Genomic DNA, 19218 nt, shown 5'->3' with positions numbered 1-19218 from the left:
CTCAACAGAACATTCAAATGCGAGAAACCAGAAGGAATATATTCGGTGATGAGCTGAGTCTGTGGCGTTATTCACAACAAGGTTGTCTGCTCAGGTTGGGTTCCTTTCCACCCCGTTCCCACCTTCAGTAATACCCTCCACCATCATCGCTCTCTCCCAACATCTGAACCATGATATCCTACTAAATTATTATATAAAAATTCTACCACTGACCTCGGAGTGAACAAATCTATTTTGAAGCTAGACATTGACTAGAGTTGTGTTTCAATTATTCAGTGTTCAGTGACTGATTAGCGTTGTTGGTTGCACTAGCGGAGTAATCAATATTCTCAAACCAACCAGCTAAAGTAAACCCCCCACATATCTGGAATTAATTTGAGCTTATGACTATTTAATTGTTACTAATAAATAATGGATCATTAGCTAGGAATGCTCGATATTGGCTTTTTTACCGATATACCGATATTGTCCAACTCTTAATTTTCCGATCAACCGATACCGATATATGCAGGGTTTCCCCCCCCAAAAATGGAATAATTTCACGTAATTAACATTACATATATCTTGTCGTGTAATTAACACATTATGCATGCTTTGACAATAAATAAAATAATAATTGGTTCTTACTTGCTTGCCTGGGTAAATAAAGTTTTATTTTTTTAAACCGATACCGATATTTTCCGATATCACATTTTTATGCCAATATCGGTAGGCCGATAATATCGGACATCCCTAATCATTACCCGTTTTGCTCGTTCATAGATCATCCTCTACTTGGAGCTCTTTCACAACTAGGTTTGTTTTGAAACGGTCTGAATCAAAAGGGAAATTGTTCATTTTTGTTTCCTTTTGTTTTGCTTATGCTTCACGCCGCCAACTGACAAACAAACCAAACCTTCTAAACAAAGCCGTGCGATCACGCAGGTCGGCCTTTTATTGGACATAATTTAACATCCTAAATCTTGTGATCTCCACTTTGGCTTGCACAAATATGAAACGCTAGACACTTTCCAATTCACTGTCTGTGATTAATTATGCGCCACTGTCTGGGCTACTGTCGCCTCATGCTACTATACTTATACTACTACTACCAGTCACGACAGCTGAAACCCACCCAATTTTCCTCAACTAAAAAACACACCCCTTCAAACAAAATCTTGGGGGGGGGGGTACTATTATGTCCCTTACTACTATGTTACTATACATATACTACTATCTATTATGCTAATAATGTCTATACTACTATGCACTCAGAGTTCGACACTATTTGACAGACAATGCCACTGACCTTTTAGCTGCCAGAGTTGTACCCCTCCTGCTGACTTGTTGTTCACAACTTGTAAGTCTCTTTGGATAAAAGCCTTCAGCTAGATGTCGATGTAAATGTAACTAGCAGTGGAAATGATAACCTTTTATGATGATGAAATCATTGCACATTTGTATATGGGAGAATGTCAACAAATTCCCCGATCGGCAAACAAAGCTGTCCGATCAGCTTCATTAAATGCAGGATTCCTCTTGTACCGGAGCTCTACGCCTCTTGAATTATTGCGTACCGGAGCTCTACGCCTCTTGAATTATTGCGTACCGGAGCTCTACGCCTCTTGAATTCCGGCGTACCCGAGCTCTACGCCTCTTGAATTCTCTCGTACCGGAGCTCTACGCCTCTTGAATTCTGGCGTACCGGAGCTCTACGCCTCTTGAATTCTGGCGTACAGGAGCTCTACGCCTCTTGATTCCGCTCCTACCGGCGCTCTACGCCTCTTGATTCCTCGCGTACCGGAGCTCTACGCCTCTTGAATTCTGGCGTACCGGAGCTCTACGGCTCTTGAATTCTGGCGTACCGGAGCTCTACGGCTCTTGAATTCTGGCGTACCGGAGCTCTACGGCTCTTGAATTCTGGCGTACCGGAGCTCTACGGCTCTTGAATTCTGGCGTACCGGAGCTCTACGGCTCTTGAATTCTGGCGTACCGGAGCTCTACGGCTCTTGAATTCTGGCGTACCGGAGCTCTACGGCTCTTGAATTCTGGCGTACCGGAGCTCTACGCCTCTTGATTCCTCGTGTACCGGAGCTCTACGGCTCTTCTAATGGCAGAGCGGCTTGTGTCTAGTTGCTTTTACTTTTATGTTATTTTAGTTAACCTTTTATTTTGTAACCAGGCAGGTCAATTAAGAACAAATTCTTATTTACAATGACGGCCTGGCGAGAGGACAAAAGGGCCTCTCAAAGGGTAACGGAGAAAACAATTAAATTAAATAGAAAATACATCACGGAGGTAAGGGAAATAATTAAAACACATCAAACAAACAACCAATTACAATTACAAGGTATGTAATACATGAAGCAGAACAGACAAATTACAGTTAAAATGCTGGGTGACGTTGCAGGTGTGTGTAAACGGCTCCCGCCTACCTCCGGTCAATGGTCTCTAACTAATCAAATCAAATTTATTTATTTTTATTTATCAAATCAAAACTACACACCCTCAAGACCCCTACGCTCTGCATCTTCTGGCCGCCTCAGACCCACTCCTATCTGAGCTCCGGGAGGGTCATCAAGATGACTATTCTCGGTCCTTGCCCCACAATGGTGGAACGGAACTGCCCACCACAGTTAGGACAGCCGAAACCCGTCCAATCTTTCGCCGTCGACTAAAGACGCACTTCTTCAACCATTATCTTAAATAAAAAAAATATATATATATATATATATATCTAACCCTAACTAACCTTACTGTCATGCACTTGTCCTAATATACTAACCTACACTGTAGCACCCAACACTTGGATGAACATTGTTACTCAGCTGATAGATTTGTGCCCTTCCTGATGACTTGTCGTACAGAACTTGTAAGTCGCTTTGGATAAAAGTGTCAGCTAAAGGCGGTCAGGTGGCGTAGCGGAGATTGCGCTCCTCACCAACGCAGGAGATGCTGGGTTCGAGCCCAGCTCTCGGCGTTGCTACCAGCTAGGCTGGTCGTTCATACTAATACAATTGGCAGTATTAGGGGGTGGGAAGCTGGTGGGTGGGAATCTGGCGTTGTGGACAGCGACGCCTACAGGTCAAGTCTCGGCGCTTGCTCAGCGGGGGCAGGACTTGGTGGAGATAGCGTGCCCTCCCACGCGTTACACTTCACCAATGAGAGTCCTCGCTGCCAAGTGAAAAGACGTCACTGGCAGTCGCCACACGTATCGGAGGAAGCGTGCGATCGGCTTCAGGGTTCCCTTGTACCGACTCGTAGGAGAACATGCGTACAACGACCAGGTAGGGTAGGGGGGGGAATTGGCACAACGACTAAATTGGGACGGGGAGAAAAACAGAGAAAAGTTGGAGAAAGAGAAGGTAAAAAAAAAAGCGTCAGCTAAATGACTGAAAGTAAACAACTCGTTTGTTTTACACCTCAAACGAAGCGCTCCGGGGTTCATTCGGAAGCGGACTGAGATTCGACCGGACTATAGAGGGCAGGTCTGAAAGCATCCTAAGATAATGAAGTAACCTTCAAGATATACCCGTCTGGCTGTCAAGACACTTATTTGGAGAACCAATGTGACCTGTGGGACGTCGTACTTATCGTACTTATTAATGAGGTGGTATTGTTCAGATTGATTGGTTCACATGAAGCTAGTTCCAGCTATAGACCTAAATGACTCCAAATCATTTAGTCAAAGAGTGCCATTTGTAATCCAAATGTAAACAAATGGATTACAGCCAAACCATGGAATTGGAAAGAAAGTGATTGTGTGAACTTCTTTTATTTTATTTTATTTTTTCTCTCAACTTTTTCTAATTTTTTCAATTTTTCTCCCATCCCAATTTCATGTTTCCAATGATCCCCTCCCCTGTCTTATACGTTGCTCGCATATGCCCCCCTCTGGTCGGTTGTAGGGAGGATAGAAGCCTTGCATCACGTGTCCCCTCCGGTACACGAGGAGGCAGCCTGTCACATCTTTTCACCTGCCAGCGTGGACTCTCATTGGCGAGGTGTAACGTGTGGGAGGCTCACACTACCCCCGCCATTTCCTGTCTCTGCTGTGCAGGCGTCCCCCAACCGACCTGTAAAGGCCTCTACATGTTACAGCAACTTCAAAGCAACTTCAACACAACATCAGCGCGATTTCAGCGCGGTTGTTGTTTAGGGTCTTGTAGACTGTGTTGCGAGGAATCTGCGTACATGTCTCCAAAATCTAACCTAAACAACCGTTGCGTTGATATTGCGTAGCAGTGATTGGTTGGTTAGCGAATGGGGGCGGGGCTGTCATAGAATAATATTGGTCTCGCAGAGAATACCATCCGCCATTGTTGTAGCCAGCCAGCGTTGATGCTAAATAATTAGCGTCACATAGCTGGCCTTTTTCTGAAAACCCAAGCACATATTGTTCCATAGCATACGCCTTCAGTTGATCATGACAAATCCTCTCTTACCTTGACGATTAAAAAGCCTCCATAATTTAGTAAATAAAGCTGTAGCCAGCCAGCTAGCATTGGTGCTATACAAAATGCTATCCACATTAGCTACATAGCTAACCAACTAAATACAATGGTATCCTGAGGTAACTTTAACGTTAAATACAACGTTTGCTAGTCGAAATGACTGGACACACACAGGGACAAGTTAAACATCAATCAATTAATTTATTCCAATAGGTAGTTTGAGCTGCATGTGAGCCGAGGTCCTCTCCATTGGAAACTAATGACGTTACGGTAACGTTAGCTCGAAAAGCACCGAAAGTTAAGCTGCTAGCAACAGACACTATAACACTTCCGGTCGGGGGATTTCAAAATAAAAGAGCGACGTCTAAAATCACCGGAAATACGTTTATTTTGTACATTATCTAACGTTAACACGAACCTAAACTAACTTTAGTTAAACTAACTTTGCGCGTCGATGTTGCAGAAGCATAAAGGCAGAGTGTCTAAAACACCGTTGCTTTGTCGATGTTGTGTTGCAGTTGCTTTGAAGTTTCTGTAGCATGCAGAGGCCTTAAGAGTCGCTGTCCACAACGTCCAGATTACCACCCATCGACTTCCACCCTCTAACTCTGCCAATTGAGCCAGTATGACGGCCGGCGGAGGCAATGCTGACACCCGGATTCGAGAAGATTGTGTGAACTCTTGATTAGTGATAAAACGATTAATTGAATGAATCTGGCCAAACATTCTGAGCATATTTTGAGCTGTGAAAGCTGGAAGCCACTCCACTAGCATCTTTGCACCTAGAGCCAAAAATTTACCATCAAACGAACAACAGATGGGCCTTTTTTTTTTTACTGCTCCTGAGGTGGGTAGCGCTCACTTCTGGAAGGCAGGGGCAGTTCTCGGAGGTGGATTTCCAGCGGGTTCCTCCAGCGGTCCTCCTCCGGTGCCGGAGCACTGCAGCTCTTTGATTGTACTGCTGTGCTGCTGGTGAACCGAGGCTGCTATCTGTACACTGTGTGCAGCCAAGGCTGGCCGGGGAAATTGGGATAATGGCACATTAATATTTCAACGCTTCACCTCTCTCTCTCTCTCTCTCTCTCTCTCTCTCTCTCTCTCTCTCTCTCTCTCTCTCTCTCTCTCTCTCTCTCTCTCTCTCTCTCTCTTCTCTCTCTCTCTCTCTCTCTCTCTCTCTCCCCTCCACATCTCCTGTCTATCTTTCTCTTTGTCTCACTCTCTCCTTTCTCTCTGTCCCTAACTCTCTCTCTCCTTTGTATTACGTTCTTTTTCTTTCCCTCACAACCTCTTTCTCTCTCCCTCCTTCCCCTCTCTCCCTCCCCCCCTCTCCTTTGCCTCTGACACGATGTTTAACACTTTCAATGCCCAAAATGTGATATGACGTTTTATCAGCCCCCCCCCCCCCCTGAATGCCCACGACGACAATTATCGTTTTATTTTTTTATTAGCGATCTGAATTCATATTTCATCAACAGTCTCCCGTTGGTACAGCAGCTCCTCCAGCAGCTCAGAATGGAAAAAACCGCCCCCTATGTCTATCCCTGTGTAACTGCACGTCAGTCGCTTAGACTGACCTGGGATCAGTGATATGTAGAGGCGGGGCCAGCTGGCTCCGTGAGCAGGCAAGCCGTCTGCTCAACATGGAAGTCATCGTGGGACGGGAATCAGCCTGGAATATATATTCACAGTAGCCAATCGATAGTAGACAGTAGTGATAGATTTTTGGAATGGCGATCAGGAATTGGAATGATCTTTTTGGATAACATCTGATCTGAGGTAAGGAATCTATTTTACCAGTCTTGGGATAATCAGAGTTGTATTCGCTGAGATCTCAGCGTTTGCCCTATGTGTGATGTATCTGTGTGCGTGATCGCTTTGAGGAAATCAGAGAATCGATTTTCAGCTCGCGGCCCCAGCGTGCATACGTACACATAATACTATCGATAATCTAGCGTTTATTTGAAAACGATTCATAAATAGGCCGAAAAATTACAACGTTTTTGTGTATTCCAGAATATTCCAGTAAAGGGCGTTTATCATGGAACATTTATATTTTCCTTGAAAACGAGGGCTTTTCAAAATGCTATAAAACGAAAATGAACCGATAAAAAAAACAATCCGCTTCGACAATGTTGACTGGAAAACGAGTCATTGATAAGCGACGGGCAGATTAGACACATAGCCATAATTTAAAACATAGATTAGGCATTTTTAACGCTAACATTGAAGTTGATGGTGGGCATTCAACCGGTAAATCAAGATTAAGCTTGGGCTCTGAAAGTGTTAACACATTGAGTGCCAGCGGAGGGGCGCACTATTTATCGCTTGAATGCCAGCCTTTTTGGACTGATTTTCCGATATTTCATGATTTTCGCAGAGCTATTTCTATATTCTATATTATGGCTATGTGTCTAATACGCCCGTCGCTTATCAATGACTTGCTTGCAGTCAACATGTACGAAACTGATTGTTTTTTCATCTGTACATTTCCGTTTTATACCGTTTTGAAAAACGTACGTTTTTGGAAATTACTAGAAAAAAATTATGATTATGTGATAATAGCTCTTTACTGGAATACACACCACGTTGTCATTTTCCGGATGATTTATGAATCGTTTTCAAATAAACACTAGATTATCGATAGTATATGTGTACTTATGCACGCTAGAGAAGCGGGCTGAAAAATCGATTATCTATGACCTGGTCAGCGCTAACGTCATACACGCACATAAACACATATGGGACACGTTGCGAAATATGTGAAAAAAACATCTGATTACCCCAAGACTGGTAACATAGATTCCTTACCTCACATCGGATGTTCTGCAAAAAGATTATTCCTATTCCTGATCGCCATTCCAAATATCGATCGCGTTTATTGATCCAACGTTAGGTACTCGAAACAGATAATCCACGCTGCTCTGAGGGTCCACAATGAATCCGATCGTCTCCGGTTACATGCCTGAGAAGTAAAATGTGGATTCCGGAGTTTTTTTTCCTGATGAATTTCCATTGAGTCCAATCCAATGGGTGCATTACCATCCGGGAGACGATAGGGGGTGGTATTTTCCCTGTTCGAGCTCATAGACAGTCCCAATGATAACGTGAGGCTAGATTGATGAAAAATGAATGGATATCGCTAATAAAAGCAATAACGATTAAATAACGAGATTTCTCATCATTGGCACTCAACGCATGGCATGAAATAACGAGATTTCTCGTGGCTGGCACTCAAAGTGTTAAGAGACTCCAGAAAGTGACTTCCCCCCCCTCTCCCCTCTTCCAGGTACGAACCCCTGCGCCGACAGCAACGGGGGCTGCAGCCACCTGTGTCTGTTCAAGCCTGTGGGCGTGCAGTGCGCCTGCCCCATCGGCCTGGAGCTCATCGCCGACATGAGCACCTGCATCGTCCCCGAAGCCTTCCTGCTGTTCTCCCGGCACACCGACATCCGCCGCATCTCCCTGGAGACCAACAACAACAACGTGGCCATCCCGCTCACCGGCGTCAAGGAGGCCTCGGCGCTCGACTTCGACGTCACCGACAACCGCATCTACTGGACCGACATCACACTCAAGGTATGGGAGTGGGGGGGCGGGCATGGAGGAGTGGGGGGGGCATGGATGAGTGAGGGGGTATGGAGGAGTGGGGGCGGAGCCTGTGTGTGCATGTGCGTCCTCCCCAGCTCCTCTCACTTGGCTCAGCGCCCACAGCACGGCTCAATAATAGGCTCCCAGGAGACGCCAGCTTAGAAATAATTGATGGCTGAATTTTTTTCTCGTCCCACACCCACCCCCCTATTTTGCTTCTCCCCCCACTACTTCCCCACCTCTCCCTTACTCTCGCTCTCTCTGTCTCCCCCTCTTTCTGTCTCTCTGCCTCCCTCTTTCTCTGCCTCCCCCTCTCTCTTTCCCTCTTTCTTTCTCTCTCTGTCTCCCCCCTCTCTATCTCCCCTTCTCTGCCTCTCTCCCTCTCTCTCTGTCTGTCTCTCTGTGTCTCCCCCCCTCTCTCTCTCCCCCCCTCTCTATCTCTGTCTCTCCCTCCTTCTGTCTCTCCTCTCTGTCTCTCTCCTTCTCTCTCTGTCTCTTCTCTCTCTTTCTATCTGTCTGTCTCTCTCTCTGTCTCTCTCTCTCTCTCTCTCTCTCTCTCTCTCTCTCTCTCTCTCTCTCTCTCTCTCTCTCTCTCTCTCTCGCTACCTCCTCCCACAAACAGTCTGTTCTGTTTAGTGTAAGGGAGAGAGGCACATTTTGAAGAAAGTATTTATACATTCCCCCTCGTGTGTTTTTCCTGAACGTAGTCGTGCAGGTGGTTGATCATCTGATCGAGGGGGGGGGGGGTTAGTTGGTTTTAGGTGGCATGTATTTGTTTTAGCCTTGATGCTGTTGTTTTACCATAATGAGCCCCCCCCCCCCCCTCACACACACACACACACACACACACACACACACACAGAGTTACGAGAGGTAGAGATGTGTAGAGTCCATTACTGATACAACAGAGTTGCCTAATGACTAGTCCTGTATGTGGATCAATGGGGAGCAGTATGTAGAAAGTGCCGGGTCTGCTACCTAATGAGAGCTGTAGCGCCGGAGCAGCAGCAGCCGCGTAGTTAATAATGAGTACGGCTGCTGCAGGACTCCGGCGCCCAGTCGGCAAAACGTCCTTTTCTTCCTTCTCTCGCGCCTCCCTGTGACGGCGGCGGCGGCGTCTGAACGAGGAGGAGAGAGGCAGCGTTTGGGCGGAAAGGGCCATCTTTCTCCGGAGCTATGCCGTGGCGCGTCAGGAACCGTCCACCTGGACGCCCGGAGGGCGAAAGGATATGAAAGCGGAGGCTCCTGTGCTTTTTCTGAGAGACAGGTTTTTTTTGGCCCCCGGAATAATATCGGCCGTGATCCACGGCACTTAACCCCCGTCGGCTAATAACGATAGCGACAGAAGTGGAAAACTAGAGGGGGTTCACAAGCTAAACCCTAAGGTAAGGGCTCAGATAAGGACCATATAGTCATCAAAAAGTGTACAGAAGGTACCGGACACATCTTTATTTAATAAGGTGCAAAATAAATCACTAACGTTTCAACACAAACGTGTCTTCTGCACGCACACACACACACACACTCTTCAGTTGCCTAATGATTCTCTCTCTCTCTCTCTCGTTCTCTCTCTCTCTCTCTTGCTCCCCCCCCCCCCCCCCCCCACCTGCTCTCTCTCAGGTATCTTGTTTTTGTTTTCCCCCAGTTCAGTTACTTTCCACCTCGATACTTGAGTCGTGTATCATGTTCAGCCCATTAGGATCTGAATACGCTGTTAAGGAGCTCCTTTTAAACGTTCTAGTTTGTTGGACTGTGAGGGGGGGTTCTAACGGGAGGGGGGGGGGGGGGGGGGCAGTAGAGGTTCCACTACAACAACACAGGAGATGATATACGTCTATATAAGCAGATATAAATAATTCAAGGGGCAGCACTTCTCTACCTGCTTCTCTCTCCCAGGGCTGCCTGCTGCAAATGAGATGAGTTTCTACTCTGCACAGAGGTCCTTTCTTCTCTCCTTCCTCCTTAGTCCTGTGTAGTTTTCAGAACAACTTGGAGCATTTTACTGGATGGAGAAGCTTGTTATCTCCACAACGGTGCCAGCTGGGCTTTGCTGCATGTTGGGAATCGCTATTATTGTATCTCTACTTGTGTTTTTATATTTGTCTGTTTGGGGGGAGGGAGGTGCATGACATTATCTTACCATCTTCATGGATTTCACTTGAGCTGAACAAAGTACTAGGAAATAATGTACTAATACAAAGTACTAGGAATGTACAAATACAAAGTACAGTAGGAATGTACTAGGAATGAACCGATTCAAAGTACTAGGAATGTACTAGGAATGAACCAATACAAAGTACTAGGAATGAACTAATACAAAGTACTAGGAATGAACTAATACAAAGTACTAGGAATGTACTAATACAAAGTACTAGGAATGAACTAATACAAAGTACTAGGAATGAACTAATACAAAGTACTAGGAATGTACTAGGAATGAACCAATACAAAGTACTAGGAATGAACCGATACAAAGTACTAGGAATGTACTAGGAATGAACCAATACAAAGTACTAGGAATGAACTAATACAAAGTACTAGGAATGAACTAATACAAAGTACTAGGAATGTACTAATACAAAGTACTAGGAATGAACTAATACAAAGTACTAGGAATGAACTAATACAAAGTACTAGGAATGAACTAATACAAAGTACTAGGAATGTACTAATACAAAGTACTAGGAATGAACTAATACAAAGTACTAGGAATGAACTAATACAAAGTACTAGGAATGTACTAATAAAAAGTACTAGGAATGTACTAATACAAAGTACTAGGAATGTACTAATACAATGTACTAGGAATGAACCAATATAAAGTACTAGGAATGAACTAATACAAAGTACTAGGAATGTACTAATAAAAAGTACTAGGAATGTACTAATACAAAGTACTAGGAATGTACTAATACAAAGTACTAGGAATGAACCAATACAAAGTACTAGGAATGAACCAATACAAAGTACTAGGAATGAACCAATACAAAGTACTGGGAATGTACTAATACAAAGTACTAGGAATGTACTAATACAAAGTACTAGAAATGTACTAATACAAAGTACTAGGAATGCACCAATACAAAGTACTAGGAATGTAACAATACAATGTACTAGGAATGTACCATTACAAAGTACTAGGAATGTTACAATACAATGTACTAGGGAAAGTACTAGGATGTACAAATACATTCTGTTATTCGTATAGGAATTCTTATATAGCGATATTGGTTTTTAGCCTGGTCATTCTTATATTCCAATACCTCTTCCGCTCTTGCAGACCATCAGCCGGGCGTTCATGAACGGCAGTGCCCTGGAGCACGTGGTGGAGTTCGGCCTGGACTACCCGGAGGGCATGGCGGTGGACTGGCTCGGCAAGAACCTGTACTGGGCCGACACCGGCACCAACCGCATCGAGGTGGCCAAGCTGGACGGGCAGCACCGGCAGGTCCTGGTGTGGAAGGACCTGGACAGCCCCCGAGCCCTCGCCCTGGACCCAGCAGAGGGGTGAGTGAACCCTGTTGCTCTCGTCTCTTAGTGAGAGTAAGGCCTCAAAAACACACTACTGTACGCTTTAAAATTATGTTAGAAACCTTATTGGTTTCTTAAAATGGTCAAATCCACACTTCTACTTGGAAAGGATTGAAGCATTTTAGCAGCGAGTGTGTAGACTGTATGGATGTCAGACCCATATACACCTTCAATCACGTAGGCTAGTGTATACTGCATGAAAACAACTCCCAAGACACAACACTGAGAGAATCAATTAAATAGCAGCCTTAGTATTTTAAACTATACTATCAAGTCACACGGCTACAGTTTAGGAAATACATGTGAAGTTGTCAGCTCGGTACACAGTGACGAAAGATTCATAGCGAATAGCATCGACAGCGTTGCTATGGCTCCATCGTCAACGGTGACATTGAGAACATGTGAATGTTCCTTGTGAATGTGTGAAGTCGCTCCAAAGTTGCAAAAACAACGAGACTTTTAAGTTTCCAAAAAGGAAAGCCTTGGAAATGTGCAAGAAATCTGCCAGCCTTTATGAGGGTTTGCTTAGTGGGAAAACAGATATCCATATGAGGGTTACATCTAAGGCAGCGGTTCTCAAACTACGGGTTGCGACAGTAGGTGACAGTAGGGCTGGGCGATATGGCTAAACATTTTATCACGATAAAAATGTTCATATCACTCGATATCGATAAACATGAAATAATTATTTCTGTTACGTTTAACACTTTCCGTGCCAGCCATGCGGTGCCCCGGAACCCTGTTGCATGCCAACGCCCACTTCAATGATAGAGCTCTCATATTTGCGAACGCATAAACTATATCTTAAATTATGTCTGTGTATAATATGGCCGTCACTTATCAATGACTTGTTTGCAGTCAACATTGTCAAAACGGATTGTTTTTTTAATCGGTTCATTTCCGTTTTATACCATTTTGAAAAACGCTCGTTTTATGAAAATTTCAGAAGATTCTGTGATAATCGCCCTTTACTGGAATATACTGGAATACACAAAAAACGTTGTCATTTTGCGGCCTTTGAATCGTTTTCAAATAAACGCTAGATTATCGATAGTATATGTGTACTTATGCACGCTATAGAAGCAGGCTGAAAAATCGATTATCCATTTCCTGATCAGCACACACACACATAGGGCCCACGTTGATATATATGTGAAAAAAGCTCTGATTATCCCAAGACAGGTAAAATAGATTCCTTACCTCAGATCAGGTGTTCTCCAAAAAGATTATTCCAATTCCTGATCGCCATTCCAAATATCGATTGCGTTTATTGATCCCAACACTGGGTACTGGAAACAGACATTCTCCGCTGTTCTGCGGCTCGGCAATGACTTCGATCGTCTCAGGTTACTTGTCTGACAAGTAAAATGTGGAAGCAGGACTTTATTAAATAAATCTCAATTTGGTCAGTATTGTCATTTGGACAAGCAAAGCCATTACGGTACTTTAAGTTGCGGGCAAGAAAGTCAAGTCTGTCCACAAATCTGAGGTTGAACACAAACTGTATAACAATAAAACTTTTATAACTGGCATTAAGAATATATATATTTATTTTTAAGTAAAAATACATTTATTATAATTTTTTATTATTGACCACGTTTCGTGTTTATATCGAGGAAAAATATATTGCGATAATTATCGTTATTGTGTTATCACCGAGCCCATTGGCAAAAAAAATGTTATCCATCGCAGTAGATAGGTTTGTTGTCAGAAGCGGTGCCGGGTGGTCGCGATGAAATGGGCTCTGCGCATAACCAGCTGCTATACCACACTGAAGTGAGGTGGCTATCTCCAGGCAGAGTATTAAATTGCCTTTTTTTAACTCTGAGAAGAAGCGCGGATGTAATAACATTTTATAATAAATATGCATGATCAAGTTCCAACAACGTGTGCTTTTATTTTGATATTCCTTATTTCCACCTTGAAATTACACAATACATTAAGTGTGGGGTCGCCAAAACAAATCTTAAATAAAGTGGGGTCGTGGTATAAAAAGGTTTGAGAACCCCTGATCTAAGGAATAAATGTTTTTTTTTTTTATTTGAGCCTGAATCGATTTGATGTAGGTAGTAGTAGTGATAGTATAGGCCACTTTTGTAATAGAAAGAGTCATTTTTATTGATACTGATTTTAAAGCTGCAGTAGGCGACTTCGGAGAAATTAGCAAGAGTGAGTTTATCTCACGAGTCTAGAGCAAAGCTCAGCATAATTTTTCAAGCCTATGCACACGAAGGGGCGGCTAAGTGGCGCAGTGGTCAAGGCACTCGCCACTAACGCAGGAGATGCTGGGTTCAAGCCCAGCTCTCTGCGTTGCTTCCGGCTTGGCTGGTCGTTCATACTAATACAATTGGCAGTATTAGGGGGTGGGAAAGCCGGTGGGTGGGGATCGGACGTTGTGGACAGCGACTCCTACAGGTCGGTTGGTGCGCCTGTACAGCAGAATCAGGAAGTATCGGGGGCAGCGTGAGCCTCCCATGAGTTACTCCTCGCCACTGAGAGATCGCGCTGTACAGGTGAAAAGATGCGACGGCTGCCTCCTCGTGTACCGGAGGGGACACGTGATGCAAGGCATGGTCTAACAACGTTCGAGACAGGGGAGGGAAGAATTGGATAATACGAAATTGGGATGGGAGAAAAATAGAAAATGGGGAGAAAGTTGATAAAAAAAAAAAAAGCCTATGCACACGCAACAAAGGTTTACTACAGACTCCCAGAGGCACCAGCAGCTTTAAGCTGTATTTCCCCCCCAAAAAATAATATATATATATTCACAGCCTCTGATCGGCAGGTGGTTTTTTGCACATCGTGTTTACTTTTTGAGTAAACAGCTTTAAGCTGAATAATGTAAAAAACCGCGGACGAGGAACACGGGGTGGTCTTGGTGGTCTGATGAGGTTCCCGGGGGCGCATGGAAAAACAAACATCACCACCGCGTTCCACGTCAGAATGTAAACACAATGTGTAAAACCACCTGCCGATCAGAAGATGAGAAATATCCTTTATTGTTTTTAGTATTTCTTTTGTTCAGCTTAACACATTGACCGCCGGACATTGTGCCCATCTCATACCCCTCTCTGCCAGTGCCACCGTTAAAAGCCTATGGAGATGTTTACCTTCTTTGCAGGGCTATAACTTTTTAAATTTTATTGCTATATTGACATTACTATGGCCCATTCAAAATCGATTATCTATCGTTCAGGATGTGGGAACGTTATACTTTTTCATTCATACATTGTTGTGTTAATACCTTCTAGAATATAAGTATGTTTTTAATCTTTTCTGCTGTAATTCCAAAAACGCTAGTTATAGGCCCAAACGCATATGATAGATTATCGATTGCCGTTTCTTTCCCATACACGCTATATTAAAAAATTCAAATCTCGATGATCGGTATACATTATGCTTCATCATGCGTGGAGGAAAGGGGGGGGGGGGGTAGTTTATAATTCCTTGATCATCAGTAACGGCTTTATGTAGTATGGGTGATATATTGATCAGATGGTTTGCAGTGAAATGAATAAACAATCGGGCTGAAAATAACGTTATATTCCCCTTACCGTGGGCCGATGAGACTGGCGGTGAAAGATTCCAATTATTTGACGCCGATCGCCTAGGTCTATTTCCGGTTTGTATGGCGCAATAAACGCCGAAATCATATTGATTATTAAGTTTAGAAAGCGATCCATATGTACTATAGTGTCTGTCGGGAGTCCCGTAACGAGATGTGACTGCCGGAGGACTTTCCTCGATGCACCGATGGCACTTCCGGTTTTTGCGAGAGTGTAACTCGCCCGACCATCCACCAGGCGGCGGTATTGAGCCGTTGCAGTCACATCTAGGGTCCAGCTAGGGCATCGGGGGTTGGGTGGATGAATTATGAATGCCAATGGCGAAAAAATGAAATATTGATCTAAAAAACGCTGTACAGTGATCTTGGCAGACAATGCATGGCGGGCAATAACGCTGGAAAGCGTTTCCGGCGCTGGATGTGTTAAAGCTGGTGCCTCTGGGAGCCCTTTGTTGTGCATGAAAAGTGATTTCCACTGGGCAGGTAAATTCACACTCATGCTAGTTTCTCAGAAGTTGCCTACTGCTGCTTTAAGGGTGAAGTATATACTATATAGCTGTTGATCTTCAGCTGTACGTTGGCCTGAAAAGGCTGGAACTTTACACAGCAGACCCGTTGGTTTGTTTGCTGCGATGGAGAGCTCTGCTCACTGAAACGCCGGTTTACTAGCTCAGTTTATCAGCTCAACGCTCCTTTTAAAATTCACTTTTTAACGCACAACTGTAAAACATTAGACTCGCCTTTTTTTGGGGGGTCTTGGTAGTGGCTATTATTTTAATAGCTGCAGTTTTTTTTTTTTTCTGTATCAAGTTCTGCTCTGGATGCACTGGGCTCCTATTCCAGCTCTGTAATTCTCTGTCCGTGGTTTTGAGGTGTAAGGAATTTGTCTAATGTTCTCTACTGACTGCCAGGGTTTCAAAAGAGTGCAACACACACACACACACACACACAGACTCACTTACACACACAGACTCACTTACACACACAGACTCACTTACACACACACACACACACACACTATTAGTAGCGTGGCACTTGGACAGGCTCCTTGTAGCTTTCAGCGCAGGGAAGATTGAGGAGAGAGACCCGAATATCAGCCCCAAAAAAGAGATGGTTTTCCTCACACAATGTGTTCCTCATTTAGTTTCCCTTCCTCCTCCTCCTCTCAAACAGTTTCATGTATTGGACCGAGTGGGGGGGCAAGCCCAAGATCGACCGGGCGGCTATGGACGGGACGGGTCGCATCACCCTGGTGCCCGACGTGGGCCGCGCCAACGGGCTGACCATCGACTACGCAGAGAGGCGCCTCTACTGGACCGACCTGGACACCACGCTGATCGAGTCCTCCAACATGCTGGGTGAGAACTGCACCTTTCCATCACTACACTGAGTACTACACCTTTCTATCACTGAATACTACACCTTTCTATCACTTCACTGAATACTACACCTTTCTATCACTGAGTACTACACCTTTCTATCACTACACCTTTCTATCACTGACTACACCTTTCTATCACTACACTGAATACTACACTGAATACTACACCTTTCTATCACTGAGTACTACACCTTTCTATCACTGAGTACACCTTTCTATCACTACACTGAATACTACACCTTTCTATCACTACTACCCTGCAGAACTCCAGGGACTACACAAACACGAGAGAAATGGTTTTAAAGTTCTTTGACTATCCAGTGATTTTGTAGTTACTGCAATTCTTTATGCCCCTTTTCTCTAAAACAGAGCAAGATTCGACTCTGAAAACGTTGTCACAAGATAAAACGGATATTGAGAAGTAAAATTTGACTTGTAACTCAATTTTTACTGCGGTTAGCTTCTGCAGGGTAGTATAAGACTGGGCAGACTGTTTTAATAACTACGGCACCCTTGGGAATTCTGGCCACCGAGGTAAATGTGGACAAAAAAGGCTGTTTTCTTGTTGTTTATCAATGTTTACAATGTTTTCTTGTTGTTTATCAGCTTCATGTCACTCTGGGACAACAGGGAGTCAGGCTCAGTAAGCGACTCAGACTTGTATTCCTTCCTCGGTTACAGGTTTGATTTCTCATTTCTAGTGTAAAATCAAGTTGATGGAACAACAAATTACAGAGTGGCTGGGTAGTGTAGAGGTCTAACCACTCAGGGGGCTTTCTCACTGCCTTTCGGGGTCGAATCAGCTCCGCTCCGTCCTTGGGTGCGAACTCCCCCCCTCCCTCTCCCCCCTCTGGTTTGTGTACACACTGCAGTCTTGGTGCGCTCCGGGTTTTGTTTGCGTTTTGAGCGTGTAAGCTGCCGTAGGCAATGATGTCACGCTCGAACGTCAACACAGGAAGAGTTTAACATACGGTGGTGGAAACTGGATGCTGATATAAAGAAACCAATAACCAATAAATATGAAGTTATATTTGAACCTCTTTTGTCAAGCCTTGTCAATATAACCCACCCCCTTTTCTCACGAATGGAACTGGTGTCGTGGAGTCCGCTTTGAGCGTTTTCCAGGGTTAACGCTAATGCTAGTTAGCTTAGCCTATTTATTACTAGTTAGCAGCTAACATTGCTCACGTCAATTATATTGCATGTCATTGATCTACCGGTCGATCACGACCGACTGGTTGGGCACCACTGGTCTATAGAAATAAATGCATTCGAACAAGAAACCAATGTATAGTAGACATAGCAATGGCAAAAGAATTGCCAGGCCTAATGCGAGCCAGGGATGTCTTGTGCTTCATGTTTTCATCCACTGCAGCCGTGAGGCTCAACATGCTTGTTTGGTTGAGGTCTGAGCTCGCCAAATTGCCCATAAATATAGTTTTTGTGGGTATTGTCCAGTTGTTGCTGTATGTTTTTATCTGCCCAAAATTCAACCAAGCATGAAAGCATTACAGTAAGCTACCACGCCCCCCGCTCCCACTGGCGCGCACCCGAGACCACCTATTCCAGCGGTCCAGGTTTGGAGCGAATCAGCGTCCCCGGGGACGCGGGGGAGCGTTCTCAGGCGACTCCACATCTATCGGAGTAGTGAGTGTGTGGTAGTCTACACTCTCCCCAGACCGACAGTAGGGCAGCACAATGACCAGGAAGGGAATTGGCATAACGACTAAATTGGGGGATGGGAGAAAAGATGGAAAGACGCAGAAAGAAAAAGGGCCATTTCCTCAATCAGCCTTAAAAACACACGCAATCAGAGCGACTCTACTTGTGTACTTTTGACCATATGAGCAAATTGACCACCACCTTGTGGTCATATCGGTGTGTCAGTGAGCGACCAGCAGCACAGTGTTTGGTTCAGCACAGTGTCTTCTTCCTGTAGTCGTTAAGTAAGACGAGCTCCATCTTAGCCTCTTAGGCGGCATGGTGGTGTCGTGGTTAACACTGTCGCCTCACAGCAAGAAGGTCCAGGGTTCGATTCCCGTTTGGGGACCAGGTTCCGCGTTGCCAGGTACCCAGGTGGGGTATCTCCCAGGCCTTTCTGTGTGGAGTTTGCATGTCCCCCCCCCCCCCCCCCCGATAAGAGAAACCCAATGGAAAAACATGCACAAAAACAGATCGCTAACGCTGTCGCGTCCCTGACGAAGACGGGTCGTTTGCATGCCAAATAAAGACTTCTCTAAAGTCCTGCATTATTATTATATTATATTCTCAGCCGCCCTGCGCATTAACGCACGCTTTTGTTTTTAAACCCACAACGAAGACCAATGAGCCACGTGGCCCGCCGATCTATTCCCCCCCCCATGATCGATTTCCACTACAGTGTGTACGCGTATGCACGCTTTAACGTTAAGATATCGGATGACAAAAGCGGTAGTATGTTCCCAATTAGCCTGGCGTGCCTGTCCCTGGTCTATATTTAGGAGAGGGGAGGGGCGGCAGGGGAACATGAAAGGGAGGGGGTGTGAAAGGCCTGCTGAAACAAAAGCTGGTTTGCGCTAATGCTCTTGAAGTTTTCGGTCCACGAAATGCACCCTTACGACCCGGGCCTGGCGGAGGGAGGGAGGGAGGGAGGGATGTAAACCAGGCCTCCTGACAAAAGACTTCTCGTGGAGAAAAACTCTTGAGAAATGATACTGTTATTAGGCCCAGGCTGAAGC

The 19218-nt window shown here is 44.7% G+C and overlaps 1 protein-coding gene across 1 annotated transcript in view; it reads left to right on the top strand.

The window, feature by feature from the left end:
- lrp6 (low density lipoprotein receptor-related protein 6) overlaps positions 1 to 19218 on the top strand; it is a 159480-nt gene that overhangs the window by 112732 nt on the left and 27530 nt on the right. The window contains exons 9-12 of the mRNA XM_084330957.1: positions 7720 to 8009; positions 11302 to 11528; positions 16294 to 16478; positions 16871 to 16922. Of these exons, the coding sequence (XP_084187083.1) occupies positions 7720 to 8009; positions 11302 to 11528; positions 16294 to 16478; positions 16871 to 16922 (754 nt within the window). The remainder of the gene's footprint in view (positions 1 to 7719; positions 8010 to 11301; positions 11529 to 16293; positions 16479 to 16870; positions 16923 to 19218) is intronic.

This window comes from Notolepis coatsorum (assembly GCF_963971535.1).
Source record: "Notolepis coatsorum genome assembly, chromosome: 15".
Classification (NCBI taxonomy): Eukaryota; Metazoa; Chordata; class Actinopteri; order Aulopiformes; family Paralepididae; genus Notolepis; species Notolepis coatsorum.
Note: the sequence above shows the minus strand (reverse complement) of the source record. Positions and strands in the feature narration are given on the sequence as shown.